The following is a 27402-nucleotide window of genomic DNA, read 5'->3' as shown; positions in this document are numbered from 1 at the left end:
TCTTCTGGGTGGTACAGAAGATAATGGGTACTTTTATCAAGGAATTTAATTAATGACTGTATGCGCAGGAATGTGTTTAGATGGGTATAAGTGAATTCATCAATTCCATGGATTCCCATACCTTCAATCATGTAACAATAAACCTATATAACCTTCTCTTTCCAAGTTTCAGATCCATAAATTCAGTCTCTTGATCTTACTACAAGCATTTCTATGAAATAATCTTCCCTAATATTTTTATTTTCCTACACTTATATTCTCTTTATTTTATCATCTACTTATTTTAATGCTATTGCATTGGACATACTATAATAAGCCAATTTAAATTCTTTTTTGAAATCAGGTGGGGGTACTAACAAATAAAACACTGGTATCTATGCCCAGATATACCCAGATATTTGCCATACTCCACCCACTCCCAACCAATATCTACTCCTACTCTTCACTTTCTTATTTCTTTCAATAATGCCAGCATCCTCCAAATTAACCATATTAAAAATTCCTCATACTGTGCTTCTATGCCTTGTTTATGTGATTGCCCTATGATTTGTGTTAGATGTACATAGAACCATATTTAAAATACAGTACCATCTTAAAACACAGAACAAACAATGTTAGAAACAATATTATAGGTTTCCCAGAACATTTATAAACTTATTTTAACAATAATTTATCAATTTCTTTTTATAACAATAAAATCTTTTTTCCTGAGGAAATTGTGGAAAATATAATCAGAGAAACAAATAAATATGCTCCTGATCCAGGCGTAACTACAATTAGCATCTATAGTTTTTCTCTACAAAAATGGGATCAGGTAATCATATAAAGGGGGCAGACTAAGGCTTTACTTTCACCAAAATCCCACAAAATATAAAAGAGAATTGAAAAACATTTGGATTAGCATGAAAAATAAGAGTGTCATTACTGAATCATTCTAGATATAGTTGTTAATTGAGGTGCTTAGTGGTTGCCTAACTGAAGGGTACACAGAGGATCCAAATCAGATCAATCACACTTCTGGAACACTGCATCTTGAACAGAGTGACAAAAAGGGGTTTAATGGTTGATTATGCTCCTTCTGATGGACCATAGTAGGAGAAAAAACAACAGGGATTTTATGTTGAGAAATGAAGAGGCACAGGAAGGCTGAAAGTGAGGGATGGGGAGGGATGAAGAGGTAAGAGATGTACTTGGTCCCTAGAAGGAGGGGTTTAGGTGAATTCCAAGGCCACGTCCATCCCAGAGAACTATCTAGAAGGAATCTGCCTAGAGTACAAGGAATATTGTTGAAGCCTGCAGGAAATAGAAACCTTGTTAGGTAACCACCTAATATGTAAGGGAGAAATCAGTATCAGGTACCATCCAACTCTCATCCTACCCTTGGCAAGCAGTGGGCTATGATCTAGTTACCTTCCTATGCTTGCAGTTTTTCAACTGGCTATCCTATTACTCAAAAATTCCCCCAGACACTTGGGGGTTCAAAAGGTGAGGTTATGGAGAAGGCTCTAATAAGTTGTTCTGGGGTCAAAATAAGCAGACTAAAATCTCTTGAGCTAATAAAGCAAGCAGAAGGAGGGGAAAACACTTGTTCCAGTCACATGCCAAGACAGTGCACAATAGCAACTTCAGACTCCTGAGGCAGTAACACAGAATCTAATACATTCTTTTCTGGTGATCAAGGTATTAAATATCACTGGTCTTTTCCTGCCAGACTTAATGCCCTCAAAGTTCAATCATGCTTATCACCTAATTTGTTATAGCTTTAAATAAAAATCTGATTCATTAAATCATATTCTCTAAATGTAGCATACAATAAAAATAATGTTTACATACATCAAAGTTATGGGCTTTTAAAATAAAAAGATAAATTCGTTCAGCATCCAAATGTCTGGGTAGTTGAGTAAGCTCATTTGTTTTGAATCCCGAGAAGTTGCAATCCTAGAAAGAAGGAAATATCACAGAATAGTAATTACTTTACCCTTTTCAGTATAGCACTCTCACAGGACTACAGAAGACAAATATTTAACCATAACCCATTAATTATTTACTTTCATTTAATAAAATAACTATCTTACTTAAAAAAAAATCTTCCTATTTCCTGATTCTCTCAAATTAAGAGCCCTGGCATATTCATATGCCAAACCCAAAAGCAAAACAAAATCATATTTCAGAATCAACTTTGACATAACTCAAATGATCAAGAATTTTAGCTAGATTACCCATAAAGAAATGGACTAGGCAGAAGGAGAAAGCTTCTATGCTATTCCTACTGCTCTCTCTCAGGGCCCCATCTGTATTCATAGCTACATCTATATTATTATAAACATTCTTTTATTTCTACATAATGCTTTTGATACATAATCTTATAGAACAGAAATTTTAAATACCTCTATAGTCTTCTTTGTCTCCATTTCATCTGAAAGCTGGAAAACATTTAAAATAAAATCTTTAACATTCTAAATTTTTATATTTTGTAAATTTGTTGTTTGTGCACGCACATGTGTGTATGTGCATGTACATGTGTGCATATGTGTGTATCTCCTACTAAAGCCTAGAATGTTGTTGCTGTGCTAGATGCTAGGAATACAAAGATGGTCCTTATTCTCAAGCTAGTCATAGTTCAAGAGGGTAATCAGATACATATACAAGCAAAACACAAAGAGATAAGGGCTATAATAGAAATATAAAACCAGTTATTTCACTTTGGGTTCAATAGGAAATAGACTCTGAGGTAGAGTTTTGTATTCAGAATGTCTATCGGGAGTGCCTTTGGAATCAGTATCTATCTATGGAAGGCAAGGGGAGAGGCGTAATTGGGAAGTTGGAGAAATCAGGTATGATACAAGTCTAATAGCTTCAATGGACTCTAAAAGGGGCTCTAGAGCTGAAAGGGCCCATCATAGTTGTCCTGTATTGGGTTGAAAGAGCCAGGCCTTTCTGCCCCCAACTTGATCAGTCACTGGATGTAGGTGGTTCCTGGAAGCGTATGTCTTCAGAAGAGGAAGTTCTCTGCAGATGTAGCAACCCCAAAGGGGCTGACAGCTGAGGGGTGCCTCCTAACAGCATTCTTAGCAGCTAGGACAACAGATTCTCCCTTCATGGGGAATCTGAGTGGTGCATCTCTATGTCCACCACACTACTTTACACAGAGAATAAGTAGCCTTCTGTGTACATTAGTTTCTGACCATCTAGACATGTTGATAAGTTATTAATTTTCACAACCTCACTTCTTTCAGAACAACTAAGCTCACAGGCAAAACATACACACATATACACACACATTATACAATACACACAGAGAAAATGACATAGAAAACAAATTTTAAAGAATGGTAACAGATTGTTAACAGAAAGAGAATGACATTGTCATTTTAAAAAGTATGCAAAGGAATAAAAAAAGATTTAGAGAAAATGAAATCAATTATGATAAGAAAGAAGGCTTTGTGTTTGAGAGATATGGATATAATAAGTCAATGAGGATGGGGGTCAATTTAGAAAGTTGTTAATGTTAATCTCAAAATCCTGGCTTTATTCTGCAGGAAGCAAGGAAACCCTGGAAGTTTTCAAGGAGCATAATAATAACACAAAACTAGTTCTTGATCATACAACCTGGAAAAGATACCACAAAAATATAAATAATATGTGTTAAAATCCAAATAAAAAATCAATGAAACACATTTAGCAATAAAAATAATTATAACTTTGGTCAGTATAATTAATATACAGGTCATTGCAATAGATCCTTGGAAGTTATCTGATAAAAATTTGAAAGTCAGAAATTTTGAAATTCTTTTGAAAATTAAAAAAAAAATTACCAGTGTTTTCACGTTCCCACAACCTAGAATGGATTACTGTTGACATTTGTTTTTGACTATATTTTAAATAAAATGTGAAATTATATAATAAAGTTCAGATTCTCTTTTTACCATGACCTTTTTTTTCCCAAGATTTTATTTATTTATTCATAAGAGAGAGAGAGAGAGAGAGAGAGAGAGGCAGAGACATAGGCAGGAGAAGCAGGCTCCCTCAGGAGATCCTGATACAGGACTTGATCCCAGGACCCCAGGATTATGACCTGAACCAAAGGCAGATACTCAATCACTAAGCCACCTATGTGCCCCTACCATGATCTTTATAGTTCTATTCATGTGTTCCCTTTCCTTGAAATAGTCACTATTATTTGTTTGGTTTGCAACCCTTCCATTCCATTAACATACTTTTACATATATGTGTACATATATTTAAAGAATATAAACACTTCTTGTGTGGTTTTATAATTTTAAAAAATGATATCAACGGTATATATTATTTGGTAATTTGCTTTTTTCCACTCAACATTATGTTTTGACAATCTATCCAAGTTGATATTTATAAAATCTGTTACCTTCCACACAGCTTTTCTACCAACCTGTCTACTCCTCTCTGGAAAATATAAATAATAATTAAAATCAACAGAAGTTCATAGTCAATGTTTGCCAAACATTCACAGAACAAATGTTATCCCATATAACTACTATGCTCTATAGTCAATAGACTGGAAAGAGAAATAAAGCTAAGTAATTCAAAACCAAAAGAAAATATATCTTATCAAACATGGATGCAAACATCTACACAAAACAACAGTAAATCAAATCCAGTAATGCAATAAAAAAATATACTCTAAGAATGTAAGAATGCCTCAACTTCTGAAAAGCTATTCATGTAATCTGCCACATAGATTAAAGGTTAAAAGTAGCTTCTCCTATCATCACAGTGGATTATTTTCCTCTCCATTTCAAAGCATGGAGATTTTTTTTTCAAGTGTTTGAGCACAGCGATACCTGTATCTAGATCTCTAACTGATCTACCTCTAATCCACATCATGTCTACATACCTTTAATAAACTACAAATAGAAATAAATTTCATTAATCTAAAAAATGATAGTTATCTAAACATTTAAAATGATGATTAATAGCAAATTATTAGCATTCTTTCCAAATCAAAGATTAGAAACCACTAACATTATTGAATAATACACATATACCAAAAATAATTTCCTATATGCAAAATAACCCATTTAATAACATAATGAAAAAGTAATTTCACTGACATTAGTAATAAAAATTTAAGATACCTAAGGATAAATTTAACAGAGAATATTTAGAACTTATATGAAGGGATGCCTGGGTGGCTTACAGGTTAAGTGTCTGCCTTCAGCCCAGGGGGTGATCCTGGAGAACCTGGATCGAGTCCCGCATCGGGCTCCCCAAATGGAGCCTGCGCCTCTGCCTGTGTCTCTGCCTCTCTCTGTGTGTCTCTCATGAATAAATAAATAAAATCTTTAAAAGAAAAACCTTATATGAATAAAATCACACAAATTACTGACCACCTAAAATAAAATCCTTATATTTTACTCTCTTATTCAAAAATAAAGGCTAGATAAAGAATTAAATACACACACACAGATATCTTGCAATAATAACAGAGCAGAAGACAAGTGAATATATCTATAATCTTGTGACAAAGTCTTCATAAATATTATAGCACTAACGGCAGAAATTTTCAATAGAAAATTATAGATCCATAAAAATGCAAGATTCTATATAACAAAAAAACCCTCTTAAAAGGCAACAAAGACCCAGCAGTCTTTTCCATTGCTTCCAGAAGATCTGGCTCTGTTAGGTTTATGAAAAGATGCCACATGGGTCTCCAGCTGGAAAAAAGTATCCAAAATAAAAGGCAACAAAGTAATATAAATATGTATAATACATATTACTGAAAGGGATAATATTTTTAAAGTATAAACAGCTCTTAGAAATAAAAGAGCAGCCAAGAAAAAAAGGCCAAAGCTCGTAAATAGGCAATTCACATTAACAGAAACACAAAGACTAAGGAAAACCTAAAGTATCAACTTCATTAGTAAAACATATGCAGTTGATAATATTTATGCCTATCAACTGTGCGAACATTAAAAAATACAGTATTAAATGGACAAGGAAATGAGTAAGAGATCAATCACAAACCCTATTGTTACAAATATAAATTGGTACTGCCTTTTTAGAGAACAATTTGGCAATACATATCAAAACACTTAGATTTTCACATTTCTTTTCCTATGTAGTTCCACTTCTAGAAATTTATCTTAAGAAAATAACCATGGATATCCACAATCTTTAGTTTCAAATATGTTCAGAGCAGCTTTATAAGTAATAGCAATGAAAACTACCTAAATGTCTAACCAAAGGGTTATTACATTAGTTAACTTTTAAGATAGTGGAGAATATTTATTAATGAAAATTTCATAATACTTGTAATGAATTAGAAATATATTACTTAATCTGAATTTTTAAAATTATTTTTTAAAATAAAAGAAAAATGAGGGCGCCTGGATGGCTCAATGGCTGAGCATCTGCCTTTGGCTCAGCTTGTGGTCCTGGGGTCCTGGGATTGAATTCCTGCTTGTCCCTCTGCCTATGTCTCTGCCTTCCTCTCTGTGTCTCTCATGAATAAATAAATAAAACCTTAAAAAAAAAAGAAAAGAAAAATGAAAGCAAAAACTAGTGAGATACATGTGATTTATCTATAAATGATAGAATTAGGGTGTTTATCCTTTCTACTGATTATCTGTTGCTTCTAATTTTCTAAAATGACTGCTTCAGTCAGAATCAGGAAAAAACAAAGAAATTTTGAAATTTGAAAAATAACATTAACTGGGGTGGATAGACTAATGGTGGCACTTAAAGTCTTTATAGCTTTAACATTATATAATTTTAGAATGTATTTTTTATAAGGACTAAGTTTCTAAAAGTAATTCAAAGTCTATTATAATTCTAATCAAACTCTCAAAGAGATTTTTTTCAAAAAAATTGACAAAGCAATTTTAAAGGTAATTAAAAAGAATTTAAAAAAATAAAAAGAATTGATAACTTTTTCTAAAGGAAGAGGATTGATACGGAACTTGCACTACCAAGTATAAGTTACTCTAAATTATTAACCAGAGGTTGGAATGTATGCATCAAATTAAATCTTCAAGTAACTTATAGTAATGTGAAAATGCCAACACTCTAATATCGAGTATTGAAGAGTAGGAGTCTACCTATTTTAAAAACACGTAGATAGATAGATCTATTTTATTATATAATAATAAAAGACTAACAGGAAAACTTTAAAAATGCTATCAGTGCTTATCTGTGAAATTTCCTCTTCAAGGAATATGAAAACAAATACCATACCATTATCTTCTTTCTCCTATGGTACTTCCTTAGAAATGCCTTGTATCTTTCCAATTTTCCTTTAGAACCTTTAAAAGAATGATATATATATCATATATAGTGTGTGTGTGTGTGTATATATATATACACACATTATGTATACACACATTTTTCAAAGTGAAAAAATTTTAATGCTTTAAAGAACTTATATGTAAAAAAATCAAGGGGATCAACTAGCTATTTTGATAAGCATCATGCTAGACACACATACCCTTAGTTGAATGAATAAATACTGTATCTTCTGTTTCCTCTTTTTAGAAATGTCATGTTCCAACCACTGGTCTTTGATACTTACTCCTACATCTAAAGTTTTATCTCAATCCCTTCCCCATGAACAAGCCCATGTTTTTCAAATAGCTCAGCTACTTACGTTTGGTTGTTTCATGGTCATCTTAAATTCAATAAATTACAGTACTTTGGAGCAAGGTCTAATGAAAGATTATGGGGGATGACTTTGAAGTCAGGTAACCTAGACTTGAGCCCAAACTCAGATATTTATATATTGAGGACAACGAGTATATATTATTTTTTAAAAGTGCACACCTACTAGCTCATTCTCTATGTCTCCCTCCCTCTCTCTCTCTCTCTCTCTCTCTCTACATATAGCTTATATAATTTTAAAAATATTTTTAATTTAAAAAATGATTAAACATTTAATAAGAAAATTTAAAATAAAACAGTAGTGAATTTAATAGCAGTATATTAAAACAAATTCTCAGAATTTGAAAAATCAAGGTCCAAAAAAGGATATTAAATATTTAAGTAATATAACTAATTAAATGTATTTAACATATAGAAAATACTTTATAAGTCAACTAATATTATCATTTTTAAGGCTTGTATTATGAGAAATTTGCCTATTACATAAATAACCATTAGTATCTAAAACTATTCTAGAAGTATTAATAAATACAACTAGATACGAAAAATGTTATATAAATACTGGAAAGAAGTGAAAATGATCATTACTGGTAGATATGCTTTTCCCTCAATGTGCAGGTTTTCACTACGAAATGCGAAACACTTCCTACAAGCTCACCTAGCTCATGGAGCTCAATTTACTTTGGATTTTAGTGTTTCTGTTCTTAGGTTCTGACCCTTGCTGACTTGTCTCTGGTACCAATACAGAGTTGATGCAACTCTGTTTCCTTGATACTCGGCCACCTCAGCTGCAGCTTAACAAAGTTCACAACTACTTTAGGCTTTGTTCTAACAACACACATTAAATCCACATGTTCATATTCAGCTAAAAATCTTTATTGAACTATGCTGAAATGAAGGAGTCTTAAAATAAAGTTTACGCTCTTAGATTATTTTATACCTTAGGATTTCATTTTTTATGACAGAGTCACACAGACACACAAATCTATTACTTTACTCATAAAAAAAGATTTACGTGTATCAAAAATTATGCTTCTCCATTCAAATATTTTAGAGGCATGACTCTTCAAAAGAATGGAACATTCCCCTAATCTTGACTCCATGGCCATGACTGCATCATGTATTCGAGGGACAGTTCCCCACAGATGTGTATAAATTGAAGTAAATGAACTATCTTCTTTTATTTTCTTCATGGTGTGTAACAATTTATCATAATCTTCAAAATGGATTTCCCTTGGCCAATAATCCTGCAAAAAATGTGAAAGAATATAACTTAAGCCATTGTTAGTGAATTTAAATAATAGAGTTCAAAATCAATGAGCTAAAATTGAGATTTAATTCCATAGCAATACCTTCTTTTATATTATTTAAGTATAACTGACACAATGATATATTAGTTTCAGGTATCCAACATATACAACACAGCATTATTTTTTACTAAATGCCAATTTTTTTCAAAAATTGTGAAACAATCACCAACTTTAGAAGTTTCAAATATTTCACAAAAAAACTTTCCTGAATCATTTGAAAATAAGTTGCTTACTGGACTATGCCCCATCATCCTTGAATATTTTAGTTATTTCCCAAAAACAAAAGCATTCTCCTACATAATCAAAATATAACCATCAGAAATAGGAAATTGGCATTGATACACTGTGCCTATCTAATTCTCAGACTCTGATCAAGTCTTATCACTTGAACCAGTAATGCCCTTTTTATAGCAAAAGGATCTAATTCAGTATCTTCATATGTCTTTAGTCTCTTTCAGTCTAAAAATTCCCTAGTCTTTTCTTGACCTCCACAAGTTCACAATGAAACCTGAAATTCCAATTCCAAACATTCTAGTATTCTCTCTTTCCATATTACAATTACTATCTCAAACAGTGAAAATATTTAGTTGGCTTATCTTTAATACATATACTTATTTTAAGGTAACCAATCTCTCCTATCCACTGGGAGTCTTTTCTGTATAGATACCCTTTTCATACTGCTTCAACTCTTTTTAATACCGAAGGAATTGAAAAGGACTAAACAAGTACAACACTAGAGAGAAATACTGCAGAAGGGTGATATAAATTCCATGATGGCAAGGATTTTTCTCTGATATGCTCATTATTGTTTCTCCAGTATCCAGAACAATACCCGGGATCTGGTAGGTAGTAAATAAAATCATTAAATGAATGAATGAATGAATAGGAGAAGTACAAGAACTGATAGTAATATAACACTATTGGAACAGGAGATTGTTATAAAAATAGAATATAAAAATATTTTTATAAAAGTAAAAATAGAACAGTGATGGAGTAAAGGGGAAAGAAGGAGGAGGGAAAATGTGGGAATTGATCAAATAGATAAATGAGAAATGTTTGAAAGTAAAAAAAAGTATACAGAAGTATGCAGAACCATAATAAGAGGAAGAGGGGAAAGATAGGAGTAGAAAGCATAAAATATTATAAAAGAAAGATAAAAATGGTAAGAATCGGTTGAAATGATACAGTTTTAGATGATGTGAGAAAGGATAAATTATAAGATATGAGAAACTAACAGCTAACACGTAGGTTCCAGGTACTGGTTTAAGGCTAGCTAGTAGCAGAGCTGGGATCTGAGCATAGGCAATCTGACACCAGTTTACCAGTTTGTTTGTTTTTTAAGATTTTATTTATTTATTTGTGAGAGACACAGATTGAGAGAGAGAGAGAGAGAGAGAGAGAGAGAGAGAGAAGCAGAGACACAGGCAGAGGGAGAAGCAGGCTCCATGCAGGGAGCCTGACATGGGACTCAATCCCAGGTCTCCAGGATCACACCCTGGGCTGATGGCGGCGCTAAACCGCTGGGCCACCTGGGCTGCCCCAGAGCCTCTGTTCTTAACCACTATACCACCATGCAGATGTATATCTTTCCTTTCACATTTTAGAGGGAAATTAAGATAGATAGGTTTTCCAGGAAGTCATAAGCAGTTTAGAATGTATTTTAATTTGTTTTGTTTTATTCATTTGTTTATCATATGCCTCATTTCTTAAAAAAATGAAGCTCGATGAAGGTGGGGATCTTTGCCTGTTTTTATTCACTGGTATATTCTAATTATTGATGTGGTTAGCATGTAATAGGTACTCAAAAATATTTCTTGAATAAATTTGAGGAAGTTATTATTTCTTTTGTAACAATGCCTCTAGACAAAAGTTTTATTCAGCAAACAAAAAATTAAATATCCAGTCATTTTATTCCTGGATATTTTGAAATAACCAATAGCTTGGCAATGCATAGACATAGTCATACCTTAAAACAAGTAACTACAGAATATAAGCATTTGGTTAGGAAATCCAGACAATAAGAGACATTTTACAGATAAACTCATTTATGAGAAAATGGCACAAATGGATATATGTTGTTTTGTCAAATGACATCTGATAAAAACTGAAGGCTGACAATATAAACATATACAAGGATAGTGTTTCTTACATATCATTAATAAGATCATATGCTTTGATTTTGATTTTATTCTATCTTTAGTGAAGGGCTGGCATAAACCTATGATCTTAATTTGATTAGCATTATTATTATTTTTTTAAAGTGGCGGCTCACTTATATGGTGCTTTTACACTTTTCTTTTTTTTAATCTTTAATTTATTTATGATGGTCACACACAGAGAGAGAGGCAGAGAGAGAAGCAGGCTCCATGCACCGGGAGCCCGACATGGGATTCGATCCCGGGTCTCCAGGATCGCGCCCTGGACCAAAGGCAGGTGCTAAACCTCTGTGCCACCCAGGGATCCCGATTAGCATTATTTTTAAGTAGAGTGTGTATGCATTTTCCAATTCAAATAATTAGAAATTTTCATCTGAAATCATAGATCCTTAAACATGTATGATGGTATAGCCCAAATGTCTCCATAATTATTTGCTGAATTTGCCTTAATTTTGACTATATAATCCTTTTCCCTTGGCATTAAAAGACCTCAAACATTGTGATTAGGTTACAGCACATTTCCAACATTATTTAAATCAAAGTAATTGCAAAAAGCTTGTACTAATAATAGTTTAAAACACTAGGCTCTTCCACAGTCATTGAAATACACTCTTATAAACTAGGAATATTTTCATTTTCTATTTGCTCCTAAAGGGTACTCAGTGCTTTTCTAAAACATTAAAAAAATAAAAATAGATATTTTTGAAATTCTCTTCAAAATAGTTTAGTCATAGCAAATTGTTTATAAGTACAAATAGGTGCCAATAATTTAAAGTCCAGTCTTCTCAAAGTATGTACACATCTCATAAAAAAAGCCTCCTTTTCTTTCTGTTTTCCACACTAACATCCTTATTCTAGTCCTTGACACTCTTCAATGCAAAACAAACCTGATCTTTAGACTCACAAGTGTATAGACCCAAGGGAAAACTTATAGTAAGTCCAATAATGGCAGAAGTCAGTATTTACACATAACAATGGAAACTGGAGCTTTCAAAATGAAAACACATTTTGAATATTTCACTCTGATTCAATAATCAAGGAAACTCGACACATCTGCAAATTACCTGTGCATCTAAGCTGTGGTACATGGATAAATGAAGTAAGTACTCATAATCAGATACTCTTTAAGGTGTAAATACTTAAGACAAACATATTAGCAAAATTATATAAAAATATTTGTATAATTCTTCTGATAGGATATAGAACTAGAATTCTCAAACTCAAAAAGTGAACGGAATACTGACAAGAGGGAAACGCTAGAACAGAGTCTACTGAAAGGAGATAAATATTTATAAGTATTTCCCCCACTGAAATGAAGTTTTTTGAATTTCTATTCTTAAAGTCTTTCCTAAGCCTTCCACATCTCCATAGCTGATTTATTTTATTTTGTTATTTTTATTTTATTTATTATTTTTTGAGAGGGGGAGGAAGAGAGAGGCAGAGGGAGAGGTAGAAGGAGAATCCCAAGCAGGCTCCATGGTGGAAGGGATCCATCTTACAACCCTAGATCCAGACCTGAGCCAAAATCAAGAGTCAGATGCTGGGGCACCTGGGTGGCTCAGCGGTTGAGCATCCACCTTTGTTTGGCTCAGGTTGTGATCCTAGGGTCCTGGGATCAAGTTCCACATTAGGCTCCCTGCAGGGAGCCTGCTTCTCCTTCTGCCTATGTCTCTGCCTCTCTCTGTGTCTCTAATGAATAAATAAATAAAATCTTTTTAAAAAAAAGAGTCAGATGCTTAACTGATTGAGCCACCCAGGCACCCCTCCACAACTTATATTTTAAAAGATGCTTTGGCACATAAAATAGATGTTTTACTCACCCAATTTTGAAACTTTAAGAATTCTTCAATATTCCTTGGAGGTTGTTGCATTTTCTAATGAAGTAAAATCAATATTGCTAATTAACATCAATTCAGACTGGTTATGATATTTACACATAATTTACTTAAGTAGATGATATTGGACTTAAGTTGTAATTTTCAGAGCCATAAGACATTGTAAAATATTCACTTTTACATTGTAAAGTTCCTGCACCTTAGAAAGGAACAGAGATCAATGTTTAAATCCCAAGCATCCAAACCAAATTCTGTGAAAGGCTTCCCTGTTATATATTGCTCCTAGAAAAAAACTCTACATGAGTCCTGTTGAATATCCTCATTTCAAATTCCTAGAGAGTTCTGAGATATTTTGGGCTATCTTGGATGGTGTCTACAATAAATCCAAAGCCAAAAATATAGTAACTTGCCCCTCTTGCTGATGATGTATTTAAAAGGCCACACCAGTGACATGGTGAAAATAATTTAAATATTCGATATCTCAGTGTAATAAGTAATAATCGCATTTTTATTAGTTTCCTCATAAGTTGAAAACATTTTCTTTCATTAGACAAATTAATTTTAATCAAGACCACATTTTGTTCTTTCTTGCCTTAGAGACTGTATACACATTCTTTCTTCTGCTTGGAAGGCTCCCTGTTCCAAACTCCCTCCAATCCTTTCTTGGTCTATTTAACTTTATTTTTAAAAAAGATTTTATTTATTTATTCATGAAAGACATCAAGAGAGAGAGGCAGAGACACAGGCAGAGGGAGAAGCAGGCTCTATGCAGGAAGCCCGATGTGGGACTCGATTCCAGCATTCCAGGATCACGTCCTGAGCCAAAGGCAGACAGACGCTCAACCGCGGAGCCAGCCAGGCATCCCTAACTCTTATTTTAAATATCAAATTAAAAGTCACTTTTTCTAGGAAGCCTTCCTTGTTCCCCCCAAATAATTATCTATGGTAACACACAGCTGATTCATATCTATATGAGGAGAGAAACTATGGTATGATCACCATTGAACTGTCAAAATTTCATACAGTGACTGGCTCTGGGTGAGTGCATAATAAGTACTTGCAATGTGTATAAATTAATGAATGAATGAGTAGAGAAATGTCAGAGAAATGTGTAATTATTTAGAATAATAAGACCATTTCTAGAGAGTGAAAAACCAGTGAGAAGGCAAAAATAAGAGGAATTCAGAATATCCTAATAATCTGATGATGATCTGTCCAAAAAGATTGTAATATAATTTACTAAAACACATTTTTCACATCAATATGTAAAATGATTAAGATTATAAAATCACCATATTTTTGTAAAAATAGCTACACATTTGAGGTTGAAGAGAATATTTCATTCTCTAATATTGTTTAAAATATATGATAAAGGGTGCCTGCATGGCTCAGTGGTTGGAGTGTCTGCCTTTGGCTCAGGGCGTGATCCCTGGGTCCTGGGATCAAGTCCCGCATCAGGCTCCCCAAAGGAATCCTGCTTCTCCCTCGGCCTATGTCTCTGTCTCTCTCTGTGTCTCTCATGAATAAATAAAATCTTTAAAAAATTAAAAAAAATATATGATAAATATAAAGCAAATATATAACAGTTAATAACAAAATAAAAGGTATATATGCCTATCATTATAAAAATCAGTTTTCAGAAGCAAAACTATATAGATCTGTCAAAAAATTTAATGGAAAACATGGGATTCCAGACTGACAAGGATAAGAAATAAGAGATGGTGTGCAGAGAATGCTTAGAGGCAAAAAAAAAATGTTCAGGATACAATATCTTCAGAGACAGTGAGTGTAGTAGTTTTGCTAGAAGAAAGCTATCAGTATATTTTGAAATGCATGGAACATAAAGAAGCTGATTAAAACAATCTAAAAGTTGGCTTTTTCACTTGTAATGGTGACCAACCACTTCTAGTACAAAGCACTAAAAATAATACCCACATTTCTTTTTTAAAAATTCTTTTTCTTTTTTGAGTACAGTTGACACACATTAGTTTCAGGTGTAAAACATAGTAATTTGACAGCTCTATAGTTTACGCTCTGCTCACCACAAGTGTAGCTTCCACCTCTCCCCATACAACACTATCACAATATCACTGACTATATTCTCTATGCTGTACCTTTTATTTCTATGGCTATTCATTCCACAACTGGAAGCCTCTATTTTCTATTCTTCTTTACCCATTTTGAATATCCCCCTAATTCTGGCAACCATCAATTTGTTCTCTGTTTTTATAGTTCTGGTTCTGGTTTTGTTTATTCATTTGTTTTGCTTTTTAGATTCCACATATAAGTGAAATTATATGGTATTTGTCTTTCTCTGACTTATTTCACTTAGTATAATACTCTCTAGGACCATCCATGTTGCTGCAAATGGAAATATCTCATCCTTTTCATGGCTATGTAATATTCCACTGTGTGTGTGTGTGTGTGTGTGTGTGTGTGTGTGAGAGAGAGAGAGAGAGAGAGAGAGAGAGACAGAGAGAGACAGATCTTCTTTATGCATTAAAATAACACCCACATTTGAATTAAAGGAAATTAGAATAATGTATTAAGGAAGTAAAACTTACATGAGAAAGTTCCAGCTAACTCCAATATAAAATTCCAAAGTTCTCTAAGGCTAATGTTCAAAGAAGACAGGCATAAGTTAAATGGACTTCTGCTCTCAGTAGAATGCAGAAAGATTCAAAACACCTATACTTCCATGGTAACAACAAAAGAAACCCAGACAAAATAAAAATCTTCCTTTTTTATGAGGTTGGTGAAAAGTGGTGGGTGCTAGTAAGCAGCACTGGCTATGTCATTTTTTGCCAACGTAGAGACCCTTGTTCAAAAATAAAGAATTTTAAGATGATAACATGAGACCATAAAACCAAGTGTAGGGTCCATTTAATCACAAGGCCCTGTGTAACTGCAAGCCTGTGAAGCTTCCCTACCTGGCAGCCTTAATGACCAGAAATCCATAAAGAAATATTCTCTTTTTAAGTGAGCATCAAGCTGTGGCAGCTAGCTTCCTTACCCAGCAGTGAGCTCTGACCATCCACTGAGGAAAGAGTTGGCCTGCCATGGTGCAGTGACTTTGCAGAGATGAAGAAAAATCAGCTGGATCTTAGCCGTTGACATGAGCTGGAGGAACAAACGAGTCTGAAAGACACCCAAATACAAAAACAAATGACTCAAACAGTCCCTTCCCAGACTCCTATGCCTCACTTCTGAGTTTTGTCTAAAAAGCAGCAGTAAAGGAGGGGCTGGAAAGGTAGAGAACTTATATAGGCCAACAAGATCCTATGGTACTTGGGTTCCAGGGCCCTGACAAAGCTGACTCAGAGGGTGAAAAAAAATCATAAAAAAACCCTTCAGTCCCAGCTTCTCCCAATTCATTATTGACAAGATCTGAGTTGGCTATGATGAAGGCAGTTGGAAGTTGTGTTATCACAGGTGAACTCAATTCAATTAAAGCTGAAGCCAACCCTAAAGTTCAATTCCAGTAGGAGGAATAAAAAGATCAGTATCTCACTTTGATTGCCCAGGAGAGTAATAGGCTTGTGCTCTTTGAAGACTAAGCAACACTAAGTTACACTTTATCCTCTACAATTTTTTTCACATAATGTCTAATCCACAATAAAACAATTACAGAGGAATTCAGAATATCCTAATAATCTGATGATGATCTGTCCAAAAAGATTGTAATATAATTTACTAAAACACATTTTTCACATCAATATGTAAAATGATTAAGATTATAAAATCACCATATTTTTGTAAAAATAGCTACACATTTGAGGTTGAAGAGAATATTTCATTCTCTAATATTGTTTAAAATATATAATAAAGGGTGCCTGCATGGCTCAGTGGTTGGAGTGTCTGCCTTTGGCTCAGGGCGTGAAAAAGGAAGGAAAACCTGAATTACAAGGTGTATAAACAAGAAGTAAAATGGGACTCATAGTCAAGGCAAAGCACAGTCACTACAAACTAATTCACTGAGAACCCAGTTGTAAGCAGCAGTCAAGGACTTTAAAGCATCTATTATAAACATGTTAAAAACTTTACAATATAGGTAGATTGTGGTGCATGAAGAGATGGAGTATTTCAAGAGAAATAGAAATTCTAAAAAAGAAACAAACGGAAATTCCTGAACCATGCACATAATAACCATAAGAAACTGTTGTGTCAAAATTAATATTAGATAAGATAGACTTCAAGACAAGAAGTATTACTAGGCATAAATAAGGTTATTTCATATTGATAAGAGGTCAATTCATTAAGACATACCAGCGCTAAATGTGTTTGCATCTAAATAAAAGAGTCTCAAAATACACATGGTAGAAATGTATAAACTTAAAGGCAATATAGGCAAAAACCACAATTACAGTTACAGATCTTAACACACCTCTCTGAGTAATTGATGAATCAAATATGTACCATACACACAAATTAGTAAGGAGATAAAAGATTTGAACAACATTTAAGTGAAGCAACTTAATTGACATTTACAGAACTATACTTACAAGTACAGAATACACACTCTTTTAAAGTAAGGGAACATAGTGCATTCACTGAGATGGACCTATGCTATACCATAAAACAACTCTCGAAAGCTACAAATAACTGAAATTATTCAGGGTATGTTCTCTGACAACAAGAGCAGTAAAAGAGAAAACAGCAACAAAAAGACATCTAGAAAAATCATAAATATTAAATGATCCATTTCTACATAAAATGCGGTTCACTGAAAAAATAACAGGGAAAATTGGAAAAAAGTTCTAACCAAATGATAATGAAAGATAATGAAAACACAACATATCAAAACTTGTGGGATGCAGCTAAAGCTATGCTTAGGAGAAAACAAAGTGCTTAGGAAGCTAAAGCAATGAATTAAAAAAGAAATAGAAAAAGGATAAAAAAAGGTATAAGCAGAAATAAATGAAATAAAAATATGAAAACATAAATCCACAAACTAAAAATTGGTCTTTTAAAAGATGAGAAAATCAATAAAGTCCTGGTAGAAATGAATCTTAAAATTTAAAAGAAAATAGGGGCTCCTGGGTGGCTCAGTTGGTTAACCATCTGCCTTGAGCTCAGGCCATGATCTCAGGGTCCTGGGTTTGAGCCTGCTTCCTGCTTAGCAGGGGGACCTGCTTGTCCCTCTCCCTCTGCCCTTTCCCCCTGCTTGTGTACTCTCTCTCCCTCTCAAATAAATAAATAACATCTTTTTAAAAGATGAAAATATATCTAGAGGAAAAATCATCTGCTAGATTAACTGATATATATTTTTAAAATTTTAAAAATTAAAAAAATTTTAAAGAGTTTATTTATTCATGAAAGACACAGAAAGAGAGGCTGAGACATAGGCAGAGGGAGAAGCAGGCTCCCTGTGGGGAACCTGATGCAGGACTTGATCCCAGGACCTGAGCTGAACACTCAAGCACTGATCCACCCAGGTATCCCTAAAAAATATTTTTTATTGAATTATTTGATTATAATACTTTATTACTGACAGAATGTTTGAGGACAGATTAAGTACATAAAAATATGGCTATTATTAAGACAAAAGAAAGTAAATGGTTGTAGTAAAAGTTAATATGATCATATCTGGCTCGGGGCTGAATGATATTTACAAAAGTTGATTTAAACAAAAATTAGGATATCTCTATATTAGAGATGAGGGGAAAGAAGAACGCATGGGGTTAGAAAGAGAAGGAATGTTTGTTCATATACCTGAGGATGGTGTTATAAAAGAGTTTTATCATTGGCTTCTGTATGATAAAGTCAATGGATAATGTTTGAAATTGTAAATAAAAAAGTTGCAATATAAGTATATTTTGAGAGCACTGGGCACCAGGACACAGCCCAGGATCCGGCCTCCCCGTGGGACAGGCAGAGGCCGGGAGGGCCCAGGACAGCAAGGACGCTCCTGTGCAGAGCTGAGCAGATCAGTGGCCCCGCCCCGGAGCCTCCAGACCCTGCAGACGGAGAGCCCCGGAGTTACTGCGGGAGCTGACTCCAGGGCTCCAGAGCTGGCCCGGCCACTGCGGTTGTTCCTCCTGGGGCCTCACGGGGTAAACAACCCCCACTGAGCCCTGCACCAGGCAGGGGCAGAGCAGCTCCCCCAAGTGCTAACACCTGAAAATCAGCGCAGCAGGCCCCTCCCCCAGAAGACCAACTAGACGGACAAGTTCCAGGGGAAGTCAAGGGACTTGAAGTATACAGAATCAGAAGATACATCCCTGTGTTTTTTTGTTTTGTTTTGTTTTCTTTTTGTTTTTTTGTTTTTTTTGTTTTTTTGTTTTTTGTTTTTTTGCTTTTTGATTTCTGTTTGCTTCCCCCACCCTTTTTTCCTTTCTTTTTCTTTCTCTATTTCTTCTCTTTTTTCTTTTTTCTTCCTTTTTTCTTTTTTCTTTTTCTCTTTTCTTTCCTTCTTTCTCTCCTCTCTTTTTCTCCTTTTCCCAATACAACTTGCTTTTGGCCACTCTGCACTGAGCAAAATGACTAGAAGGAAAACCTCACCTCAAAAGAAAGAATAAGAAACAGTCCTCTCTCCCACAGAGTTACAAAATCTGGATTACAATTCAATGTCAGAAAGCCAATTCAGAAGCACTATTATACAGCTACTGGTGGCTCTAGAAAAAAGCATAAAGGACTCAAGAGACTTCATGACTGCAGAATTTAGATCCAATCAAGCAGAAATTAAAAATCAATTGAATGAGATGCAATCCAAACTAGAAGTCCTAACGATGAGGGTTACCGAGGTGGAAGAACGAGGGAGTGACATAGAAGACAAGTTGATGGCAAAGAGGGAAACTGAGGAAAAAAGAGACAGACAATTAAAAGACCATGAAGACAGATTAAAGGAAATAAACGACAACCTGAGGAAGAAAAACCTACATTTAATTGGGGTTCCTGAGGGCACCAAAAGGGCAAGAGGGCCAGAGTATGTATTTGAACAAATCCTAGCTGAAAACTTTCCTAATCTGGGAAGGGAAACAGGCATTCAGATCCAAGAAATAGAGAGATCCCCCCCTAAAATCAATAAAAACCGTTCAGCACCTCGACATCTAATAGTTAAGCTTGCAAATTCCAAAGATAAAGAGAAGATCCTTAGAGCAGCAAGAGACAAGAAATCCCTGACTTTTATGGGGAGGAGTATTAGGGTAACAGCAGACCTCTCCACAGAGACCTGGCAGGCCAGAAAGGGCTCGCAGGATATATTCAGGGTCCTAAATGAGAAGAACATGCAACCAAGAATACTTTATCCAGCAAGGCTCTCATTTAAAATGGAAGGAGAAATAAAGAGCTTCCAAGACAGGCAGAAACTGAAAGAATATGTGACCTCCAAACCAGCTCTGCAAGAAATTTTAAGGGGAACTCTTAAAATTCCCCTTTAAGAAGAAGTTCAGTGGAACAATCCACAAAAACAAGGACTGAATAGATATCATGATGACACTAAACTCATATCTTTCAAGAGTAACTCTGAACGTGAATGGGCTTAATGACCCCATCAAAAGGCGCAGGGTTTCAGACTGGATAAAAAAGCAGGACCCATCTATTTGCTGTCTACAAGAGACTCATTTTAGACAGAAGGACACCTACAGCCTGAAATTAAAGGGTTAGAGAACCATTTACCATTCAAATGGTCCTCAAAAGAAAGCAGGGGTAGCCATCCTTATATCAGATAAACTAAAATTTACCCCGAAGACTGCAGTGAGAGATGAAGAGGGACACTATATCATACTTAAAGGATCTATCCAACAAGAGGACTTAAAAATCCTCAATATATATGCCCCGAATGTGGGAGCTGCCAAATATTTAAGCCAATTAATAACCAAAGTGAAGAAATACTTAGATAATAATACACTTATACTTGGTGACTTCAATCTAGCTCTTTCTACCCTCGATAGGTCTTCTAAGCACAATATCTCCAAAGAAAGGAGAGCTTTAAATGATACACTGGACCAGATGGATTTCACAGATATCTACAGAATTTTACATCCAAACTCAACTGAATACACATTCTTCTCAAGTGCACATGGAACTTTCACCAGAATAGACCACATACTGGGTCACAAATTGGGTCTGAACCAATACCAAAAGATTGGGATTGTCCCCTGAATATTCTCAGACCATAATGCCTTGAAATTAGAACTAAATCACAACAAGAATTTTGGAAGGACCTCAAACACGTGGAGGTTAAGGACCATCCTGCTAAAAGATGAAAGGGTCAACCAGGAAATTAAGGAAGAATTAAAAAGATTCATGGAAACTAATGAGAATGAAGATACAACCGTTCAAAATCTTTGGGATGCAGCAAAAGCAGTCCTAAGGGGGAAATACATCGCAATACAAGCATCTATTCAAAAACTGGAAAGAACTCAAATACAAAAGCTAACCTTACACCTAGAGGAGGTAGAGAAAAAACAGCAAATAGATCCTACACCCAGCAGAAGAAGAGAGTTAATAAAAATTCGAGCAGAACTCAACGAAATTGAGACTAGAAGAACTGTGGAACAGATCAACAAAACCAGGAGTTGGTTCATTGAAAGAATTAATAAGATAGATAAACCATTAGCCAGCCTTATTAAAAAGAAGAGAGAGAAGACTCAAATTAATAAAATCATGAATGAGAAAGGAGAGATCACTACCAACACCAAGGAAATACAAACGATTTTAAAAACATATTATGAACAGCTATATGCCAATAAATTAGGCAATCTAGAAGAAATGGACGCATTCCTGGAAAGCCACAAACTACCAAAACTGGAACAGGAAGAAAAGAACAGGCCAATAACCAGGGAGTAAATTGAAGCAGTCATCAAAAACCTCCCAAGACACAAAAATCCAGGGCCAGATGGCTTCCCAGGGGAATTCTATCAAACGTTTAAAGAAATCATACCTATTCTACTAAAGCTGTTTGCAAAGATAGAAAGAGATGGAGTACTTCCAAATTCATTCTATGAGGCCAGCATAGACCCCACCAAAAAGGAGAATTACAGACCAATATCCCTGATGAACATAGATGCAAAAATTCTCAACAAGATACTAGCCAATAAGATCCAATAATACATTAAGAAAATTATTCACCATGACCAAGTAGGATTTATTCCCGGGACACAAGGCTGGTTCAACACTCGTAAAACAATGAATGTGATTCATCATATCAGCAAGTGAAAAACCAAGAACCATATGATCCTCTCATTAGATGCAGAGAAAGCATTTGACAAAATACAGCATCCATTCCTGATCAAAACTCTTCAGAGTGTAGGGATAGAGGGAACATTCCTCGACATCTTAAAAGCCACCTACGAAAAGCCCACAGCAAATATCATTCTCAATGGGGAAGCACTGGGAGCCTTTCCCCTAAGATCAGGAACAAGACAGGGATGTCCACTCTCACCACTGCTATTCAATGTAGTGCTGGAAGTCCTCGCCTCAGCAATCAGACAACAAAAAGACATTAAAGGCATTCAAATTGGCAAAGAAGAAGTCAAGCTCTCCCTCTTCACCGATGACAGGATACTCTACATAGAAAACCCAAAAGCCTCCACCCCAACATTGCTAGAATTCATACAGCAATTTGGTAGTGTGGCAGGATACAAAATCAATGCCCAGATTCAATGGCATTTCTATACACTAACAATGAGACTGAAGAAAGAGAAATTAAGGAGTCAATCCCATTTACAATTGCACCCAAAAGCATAAGATACCTAGGAATAAACCTAACCAAAGAGGTAAAGGATCTATACCCTAAAAACTATAGAACACTTCTGAAAGAAATTGAGGAAGACACAAAGAGATGGAAAAATATTCCATGCTCATGGATTGGCAGAATTAATATTGTGAAAATGTCAATGGTACCCAGGGCATTTTACACATTTAATGCAATCCTTATCAAAATACCATGCACTTTCTTCAGAGAGTTAGAACAAATTATTTTAAGATTTGTGTGGAATCAGAAAAGACCCTGAATAGCCAGGGGAATTTTAAAAAAGAAAACCATAGCTGGGGGCATCACAATGCCAGATTTCAGGTTGTACTACAAAGCTGTGGTCATCAAGACAGTGTGGTACTGGCACAAAAACAGACACATAGATCAATGGAACAGAATAGAAAACCCAGAAGTGGACCCTGAACTTATGGTCAACTAATATTCGATAAAGGAGGAAAGACTATCCACTGGAAGAAAGACAGTCTCTTCAATAAATGGTGCTGGGAAAATTGGACATCCACATGCAGAAGAATGAAACTGGACCACTCTCTTTCGCCATATAGAAAGATAAACTCAAAATGGATGAAAGATCTAAATATGAGACTAGAGTCCATCAAAATCCTAGAGGAGAACACAGGCAACACCCTTTTTGAACTCAGCCACAGTAACTTCTTGCAAGATACATCCACGAAGGCAAAAGGAACAAAAGCAAAAATGAACTATTGGGACTTCATCAAGATAAGAAGCTTTTGCACAGCAAAGGATACAGTCAACAAAACTAAAAGACAACATAGAGAATGGGACAGGATATTTGCAAATGACATATCAGATAGAGGGCTAGTTTCCAAAATCTATAAAGAACTTATTAAACTCAACACCAAAGAAAGAAACAATCCAATCATGAAATGGGCAAAAGACATGAAGAGAAATCTCACAGAGGAAGACATGGACATGGCCAACATGCACATGAGAAAATGCTCTGCATCACCTACCATCAGGGAAATACAAATCAAAACCACAATGAGATACCACCTCACACCAGTGAGAATGGGGAAAATTAACAAGGCAGGAAACCACAAATGTTGGAGAGGATGCGGAGAAAAGGGAACCCTCTTACACTGTTGGTGGGAATGTGAACTGGTGCAGCCACTCTGGAAAACTGTGTGGAGGTTCCTCCAAGAGTTAAAAATAGACCTGCCCTACGATCCAGCAATTGCACTGCTGGGATTTACCCCAAAGATACAGATGCAATCAAATGCCGGGACACCTGCACCCCGATGTTTATAGCAGCAATGTCTGCAATAGTCAAACTGTGGAAGGAACCTCGGTGTCCACCTAAAGATGAATGGATAAAGGAGATGTGGTCTATGTATACAATGGAATATTACTCAGCAATTAGAAACGACAAATACTCACCATTTGCTTCAACGTGAATGGAACTAGAGGGTATTATGCTGAGTGAAGTATGTCAATTGGAGAAGGACAGTGTATGTTCTCATTCATTTGGGGAATATAAATAATAGTGAAAGGAAATAGAAGGGAAGGGAGAAGAAATGTGTGGGAAATATCAGAAAGGGAGACAGAACATAAAGACTCCTAACTCTGGGAAACGAACTAGGGGTGGTGGAAGGGGAGGAGGGCGGGGGGTGGGGTGAATGGGTGACGGGCACTGAGGGGGGCACTTGACGGGATGAGCACTGGGTGTTTTTCTGTATGTTGGTAAATTGAACACCGATGAAAAATAAATTTATTATTAAAAAAATAAGTATATTTTGACATATGCAATAAATAACAGAAATAACAGAAAAAATACTGAAAAGACTTGAAAGAATTCTCCTTTTGAAAGAAGAACTGAAAATAGAATGGACGAACTGGGGACTGTGGGATTTTGATGAAAAACCTAGAAGAGGGTAAACTGTTAGTGTTTACTAATATGTATGTTCCTCTACACTTCCCAGCCTTGTTTGCAGTTAAAGTGGGGGCCTTTGGAATGTGGGCAAAGTGATAATATGCCACTTTCAGGGGTGACCTCTAAAACCTTCTGTGTGATTCACCATGCTTTCTTTTTTGTTGATAAGCTGTGTACCCAAGTCTTAAGAGATAGTAGAACCACTAAAATGTAAAAACAGAAACAAAAACAAAAAAGAAACCCAAAATCCAAAAAACAAACAACCTGCATCCTTAAATCTCATGTTTCATCTGACTAGTAACATCCTCAATGGATTTCCTGTGAGGAATAAAAGTTTATTGTATTAAACCACTGAAATGTTGGGGTTTTCTGTGACAGTACTTAATTCATTATGATGTTTTATTAAAAATGGCCACAAATTCCTTGATGTCTGATTACCCAGCTGCCATACTCTAAGAAAGTTCAGGCCACATGGAGAGGCTACACATATGATCTCTGCTAGCATTCACAGACTTCCAAGCTGAGTTATCAGAGAAAAGCTGTCCCTCTGTGCCCTGCTGAACACACAATTCATGAACACAACAAAAATTTGTTTTAAGCCATATTTTGGAGCAATTTTTTACATGGTAGTAACAGTAAGCCAATACTCATACACCTCATTTGATAAATAGCATCATTTGCTTTTGTCATCTGTGCACCAGAACTAAAGCAGTTAAAAAAGGAATGGGTGTAAATTACTTATTCCTAGCTTGGAGACTTTGCTATTGCTAGTTTATAATCTTTCTCAGCTCATCTTCCTTCATAAAGCTGTGGCTTTCAAACTTTTTAAGGATAAATACACAATAAGAAATACATTTTATAAACATGACCTAGTGCGCAAGGATGTGCACATGTACACGCACACACACACACACACAGATCTTCCTTGACTTATGATGGGGTTATGTTTCCATATACCCATCCTAAATTGAAAATGCATATAATACACCTAACCTACTGAATTAGCTTAGCCTAATCTGCCTTACATGTGCTCAGATAACTCATGTTAGCTTACAGCTGGGCCAAACCATCTAACACAAAGCCCATTTCATAATCATGTAATAAATGTTAAATACCTCATGTAATTGAATACTGAAAGTGATACACAGAATGGTTGTATGGGTACAAAATAGATATAAGTGTGTTGGTTGTTTACTCTTGTGATGGCCTGGTTGACCTGGCTTCTCCATTATCACAAGGGAGTTTCATAGGGGCAGCTGGGTGGCTCAGTGGTTGTGTCTGCCTTTAGCTCAAGTCGTGATCATGATGGGGTCCTGGGATCGAATTCCGCATAGGGCTCCCTGCAGGGAACCTGCCTCTCTGTATCTCTCATGAATAAATAAATAAAATCTTAAAAAAAAACCCACCCACACACACCCACAAAACCGAGTTCCATAGCATGTATCATTAGTTCAGGAAAATACCAAGTCAAAACTCAAAAGTATGGTTTCAACAGAATGCATAGTGATTCCACATAAAGTCAAAAAATCCTAAACCAAACCAACGTTTAAGTGATGGATTGTCTGTAATTCAAAACTCCACGAGGTAAAACTTAACTTTACCAAGTGCCATGCACTGACATTTTCACACTATACTAATTCATTTTTTAAAATGCGTAGTTTTGGAGAACTTGGGGCACTGGCTGGATCAGAGGATGGAGCCTGTGACTCTTGATCTCAAGGTTGTGTGTTCAAGTCCCATATTGGACCTAGAGCTTACTTTAAAAAATTAACAAAATTAAAAAAAAAATTGTGTAGTTTTGACTCAATATAGTTCCTTGCTTACAAACGACACTCCTACCAATGGGTCCCACACAGTCCCTTTGAGAAGCGGTGCTCTGAACCGTAATCATCCTCCAAGACCTCAGTCAAGTCCAACCACTAAGCTTTCATCGACCACTCCATTCTGAGCTCTTGCAAAATCCCTACAAATTATTGGTCGTGTTGATTTCTGTACTACCCGTTTTAACTTGTCCTAAATTCCTCTAGGGCAAGCTTCTGTCCTTTCTCCTTCACAGGAAAAATTCAAAGTACTCAATAAATACAATGCTCAATATCTGGCCAGTGTGTTTGTTTTTAAGATTTCATTTATTCATGAGAGAGAAAGGCAGAGACACAGGCAGAGGGAGAAGCAGGGGGAGCCCTACGTGGGACTCGATCCCAGGACGCCGGGATCGGGACCCGAGCCAGAGGCAGATGCTCAACGGCTGAGCCACCCAGGTGCCCCACACGTTTAACGTCCACGCCTTAGGTTTGGATTTTCTCTGGGGCGGGCCAAAGAAAAGTGGTTTTTATAATCCACCCCCATATAATGCTTAATTCCAAAACGGGAAAGGGCACAAGGTAGTTCCAAGTCTTCCGTGTGTTTAGTTCTCCCGGAACCCAAACCATCAAGATACAGTTCTCGCAACAGCTCTCGCGACCACTAGGCCTCATCCTGACACAGCCGTCAACAAAGGAGAGAACCACGTTTTCGCGACTACACGTGTTTCTGTAGGAGCAGCATTTTTCACGACTCACTGCAACTAAACCTCGAGAGTATACGTCCAGAACCGCGTCTCCTCCAAGCGGCCTCGGAACCCGGCCCCGGGCTGTCAGGGTGTGAGGCCCCGCCTCGCTCCGGGAGCCCGAGCCGCGCCGAGCGCTAGAGCCGCACCGCCCGCCGCCCACCGCCCACCGGCCGAGGCGGGACTTCCCCCTCTAGCCCCGCCCCGCGCCTCTCCCCGCCCGTTGCTTTTGTCGCGGGACCTGCGCGGCGCCCGTCTCTAGCAACGGCCCTAGCAACGGCCGTAGCAACGGCCCTAGCAACGGCCCGGCCCCGCCCT

At 36.0% G+C, this 27402-nt stretch overlaps 1 protein-coding gene across 2 annotated transcripts in view; it reads right to left on the bottom strand.

Annotated features, from left to right (window-relative positions):
• FAM227B (family with sequence similarity 227 member B) overlaps window positions 1-27232 on the bottom strand; it is a 182630-nt gene extending 155398 nt beyond the window's left edge. For both annotated transcript variants that reach the window (XM_041743193.1, XM_041743194.1), the window contains exons 1-7: window positions 27098-27232; window positions 15947-16071; window positions 12919-12972; window positions 8648-8879; window positions 7213-7280; window positions 2388-2423; window positions 1834-1938 (exon numbers count right to left, since the gene is read on the bottom strand). In XM_041743193.1, the coding sequence (XP_041599127.1) occupies window positions 1834-1938; window positions 2388-2423; window positions 7213-7280; window positions 8648-8879; window positions 12919-12972; window positions 15947-15994 (543 nt within the window). In that variant the 5' untranslated portion in view covers window positions 15995-16071; window positions 27098-27232. The remainder of the gene's footprint in view (window positions 1-1833; window positions 1939-2387; window positions 2424-7212; window positions 7281-8647; window positions 8880-12918; window positions 12973-15946; window positions 16072-27097) is intronic.
• Between the last annotated feature and the right edge of the window lie 170 nt (window positions 27233-27402).

This window comes from Vulpes lagopus, chromosome 2 (genome assembly GCF_018345385.1).
Source record: "Vulpes lagopus strain Blue_001 chromosome 2, ASM1834538v1, whole genome shotgun sequence".
NCBI lineage: Eukaryota > Metazoa > Chordata > Mammalia > Carnivora > Canidae > Vulpes > Vulpes lagopus.
Note: the sequence above shows the minus strand (reverse complement) of the source record. Positions and strands in the feature narration are given on the sequence as shown.